This window comes from Sinocyclocheilus rhinocerous, unplaced genomic scaffold (genome assembly GCF_001515625.1).
Source record: "Sinocyclocheilus rhinocerous isolate Xijiao unplaced genomic scaffold, SAMN03320098_v1.1 scaffold4913, whole genome shotgun sequence".
Classification (NCBI taxonomy): domain Eukaryota; kingdom Metazoa; phylum Chordata; class Actinopteri; order Cypriniformes; family Cyprinidae; genus Sinocyclocheilus; species Sinocyclocheilus rhinocerous.
In genome coordinates, this window is record NW_015640917.1 from 48,978 (window position 1) to 53,502 (window position 4,525).

At 35.5% G+C, this 4,525-nt stretch overlaps 1 protein-coding gene across 3 annotated transcripts in view; it reads left to right on the forward strand.

Moving 5' to 3' along the window:
* LOC107753405 (sodium/hydrogen exchanger 7-like) overlaps window positions 1–4,525 on the forward strand; it is a 46,023-nt gene that overhangs the window by 3,965 nt on the left and 37,533 nt on the right. For all 3 annotated transcript variants that reach the window (XM_016569538.1, XM_016569539.1, XM_016569540.1), the window contains exons 2-3: window positions 1,919–2,121; window positions 3,482–3,559. In XM_016569538.1, the coding sequence (XP_016425024.1) occupies window positions 1,919–2,121; window positions 3,482–3,559 (281 nt within the window). The remainder of the gene's footprint in view (window positions 1–1,918; window positions 2,122–3,481; window positions 3,560–4,525) is intronic.

Here is a 4,525-nt window from a genome sequence, read left to right on the forward strand (position 1 = left end):
GGTGCGGCTGACACAGAACAACATACGCTGTTTGCGTTCAGTGGATACTCTCCAAAATGGCGCTACAGGGTTGGAGACGAATTGTTGAATAAAGTCGTTATTTTTCTTTTCTCACAAACACGCGCACACACACACACACAGACACACAGACACACTCTCACTCTCTCTCTCTCGCTCACACACAGACACACACACACACACACACACACTATTACCCCTCCCCATGTGCATTTAGACCTCTCCCCTCTAATCCAGTTTCACTGCAGACATTAGTCTTGCTGTTACACTGAAATAGGAGATGCTTTTCTTAAGAAAACATGATTAATAGAATCTTACACCATTTTTAATTTCTTCTCCTTCCAGTCACCTGAGCTGTGAATGCCATGTGACTTATGACTGTGAAACTACAAGAAAATTATGTCATGATGTGTATATTATCATTATTATTATTATTTTCAGAAACAGATGCAGTTTTTTTGCACTTTTGATAAAATATACAAGAATAAGGACGAATGATGTTTGATAGATAGCACTGCCTTCTTGCCACAGAATTTGTCGTGGTCTACACAGGCTAGCACCGGACATGTGAAACTCTTGTGAACATGTGAACTCTTCCCCTCATAAGTGCGTAAAGCCAAATAAAACATTCGGGCAACAGGAAGTGGTGCAATTCTGAAAGTAGTGTGACAAATATAGTTTGAAAAATTCTTTAGCTTCAAGAAAAACATTCAGAATATAGCAACTTTGTTAACTGGTTAGCAGCATTTAAAAAATATTCTGGATTAAATAAAAGGGATTGTATTCCTGTTCCTTAGCTATATTGTTCAGCAAAGTATGTTTTTTTTTGTTTGTTTTTTTTTGTATCCTTGAACTGTTTGAGGGCAGTTACAGTGTACCAGCAGGGTTAACTGCTAAGCTAACTGGTTCATGCTAACCTGCCAATTCTTAACTCCCTGGCACTGGATCCTGGCTCTGGATTGTGAATCTTTTTACATGCAGTGTATTTTCTAAGATTTCTGGATTACAGTATTGGGCACATATTAATTCTACATATCCCCATCCCTTGCATGTTAATTCATTGAAATTGTGGCCAATTTAATTTTGCTTTGTACCATTTATTTTGTTTCTGTTAGCTAAATCTGACATATTACAATTTTTGCTGCCTGTGAACAAAGCCAAGTTAATAGCTTTACATTTGGGTACCATGTGGGTTTACCATGGGTAAATTTATCTTTAGGGGTATAGTAGCTGGGTCACTGGGGCAGCACCTTTAATGGGGTATTAAAGGGCACCTTATCAACCCCTTAAAGGTGCATATTATTTCCTTAGTAGTAAAATGTACATCTAAAGTACTACTATGAAACTTTTAGGGGTAGATAAGGTACAAAGTTGTCCCTTTAAGGGTGCTGCCCCAGAGATGGGCTGTTGTATCCCTAAAGGTAAAGTTTTTGGACCTTTATTCTTGGAGTATGTAGTCTACAGCACATTTAACACATTTCACTGTATTTGACTCCATTCAACAGAAATCTGCAGATTTTCCCCATCAAAGCAGTACTGTCTAGACCTAGCATTGATTTAAAGTAGTGTATTTTGCCTGATTTTAGCAGGAGGTTGTTCGGTTATGGTGTTTTTTGCCTCTGTTCTTGTTTCTGTAGCCCATGCTGTGTGTGCTGTTGACTTCCTCTGGCACTTCATTCGTATGGAAATACCCTCCAACAGATTTGACACAGCAGGCTCTCATCTCTACACCCTGTCATCACACACAAACCAATATGCTTATACTGTGTTTTTAAGGAAAGAAGTGTCATTTCTGTGCCACAGCAAAAATGGGTTGTTTCCAAAGAGGTTTCCTTTTTCACAAACTAAGCCAATGTATTGAATGTGTATGTGAGTGGTTTATCTTCTGTGTGTCGAACAGGTCTGTTGGTGGGTGTTATTTTGCGGTATGGCATCCCCTCCACCAGTTACCATAATAAAACTCCTCCGAGTTGCACCCTGCAGGCGGGTCCTGTCAGCACGGTGCTCCTCAACGTTAGCGGAAAGTTCTTTGAGTACACACTCAAAGGGGAGATCAACCTTAGAGAAATCCATAGTGTGGAGCAGAATGACATGTTGCGCAAGGTACGTCAGCAGCGGTATACATACACACGTATGCACACACTTCTGATAAACCTGCAGCAGAGGTTTGTCAGAGGAAGAAATTTCATTATGAGGTTTAATTTCTGTCACCTGTGCAGCAGTGTTATCTAAAATGAATAAAAATTATTTTGTTAGTTGAAATAAGGCTGAAATAAAATAAAATATTAATATTAAATGAAAAACTTGCACATTAAAATCTTGAAGAAAAAAAAAATTTAAATGAGAAATGTTGCCTTGTAAACAAACCAAAATAAGTTGAAGTACTAAAACTGGAATGAAAATAAATGAAAACTATATATATATATATATATATATAGGGCAGAATAAACATATATATATATATAGGGCAGAATAAACTGTGTGTGTGTGTGTGTGTGTGTGTGTGTAGTATTTGAACAGTTTATTTTGTTTACAAGTCAAAGTCATTGTGCACTTAACCATTATTAAAGGTAAATTTAGATTACAAATGTAAGCAACAGCAAATGGCTGCAATATAACAAAGAGTGAAAAATTTAAGGGGGTCTGAATACTTTCCGTACCCACTGTATATATATATATATATATATATAAACAGCACAAAAATGAAGGTATAAAAATAAAATCTACATCAAAATATTAATAAATACTATGATAGTATATAAATAATATTAACACGGCTGTGCAGATGTTTTAGACTTAACATTTCCTAAGGCGGTAGCAAGGTCCAGTCTTTAAGGCTCCCTGAATTTTTTGTCCATATTAATTAGCTTAAGGGGATAGTTCACCCAAAATTATCTATGATCTATTATCATTTAATCACCTTCAAGTTGTTCCAAACCTGTATGAGACTCTTTCTTCTGTTGAACTCAAAAGAAGATGTTTTGAAGTAAGTGGGTAACCAAACAGTTTTGGTCCTCATTGACTTCCATAGCATTTTTTTCTATACTATGGAAGTCAAAAGGGACCAACAACAACTTGGTTACGCACACTATTCAAAATATCCTCTTTTAAGTTTAACAGAATAAAGAAACTCAAAAGTTATTATAAAGAAATTAAATCCCCTGCTACTGAACAGCAAACAGACATAAATGAATAATAAATATATAACTTGAAAGCATATGGTTATGACAGATCAGCATCCTCCTAAAGTTTGTCGTTTAAACTTAAAAAGACAAGTTCTAAAAATGTCTCACCACAACTTCCTTTTTCAATTGAAAATGCATCAACACAGGATTAGCAATTGCAATTTCAAACTATTCATGAGGTCTTTAACAAGATTAATAACATTTGTTTATTTTATACAGTTTACGCATTTTATCTATTATAAACATTTGTTTGTAACAATCAAATTTTTTTATTGCAGTTGACCTTTGACCCAGAGGTGTTTTTCAACATTCTGCTACCTCCCATCATATTCCACGCCGGATACAGCCTCAAAAAGGTATGAGTGATATTGTGTGCTGGGCAGTTACCTTTACTCCGTTTTAGCTTTCATTTTGCTTGTTTAGTAGAGTGTTCATCCATGAAGGTGCTACTTTACACCTTTACATTATGAAATTTTGAGATATGATCTAGTCTAATGCAACCTGATCTCTGTTCTCTCACCGTTTTGCTTCAGCGGAAGATTAGCCTAACTGCAAGAGAGAAGTACAATACAGAACAGATACTTATGATCAAGAGTGTCTAAGAGCTGGTCAAAATTCACTTATATTACACTGGCACCTTTTAAATTGTGTTATAGTTAAGTTAATGTGTATTTAACATAGGGCTGCCACTAACGACTATTTTTATTTCGATTAATCTATCGACTAATTTATCGATTAATCTAAACGATTAATTTCCCGCACAAAAAATCAACAATTTTACTTAAGAATATTTTATTAAACTATATTTCATTAAACCAAATGAAATCCAAAAGTAAAAAAGTAAAGTGCAACATAAAGTGCAAGAAGCAAGTGTCCATCTCATAGTCCAAATCACTGAAATCAAAGTTCAGTATTATAGTCCTGAGTTTGCGTAGATTTATAAATGATTTACCTTACAAATCTGATGAAATGGCGCATGTTGCGTTCCCAGATGAATGTTATAATAAACCCAAACTCACAACAACATGCAGAGATGGAGTTTGAGATGCTCCACACATGTAAATGATAACAGTTCCTGTGGAACTACTGTGAGCAGAGCCGCTGTGTGATGCATGTACTTAACCTATTTGCATGCAAATAATTAAAGCGCATATACTGTATTAGAACGGCATTGCATATAATTATTTAATTAAATCGTAGCGTTTATTCACAATTATGCTTAATTATGATTTTTAAATGGGTCTAATATATCATGCAGCCTGGGAAAACAGACTAATAATGTGAAATGCGCCACTTCCGGTATTTTGCCGGTTAGTCGACAC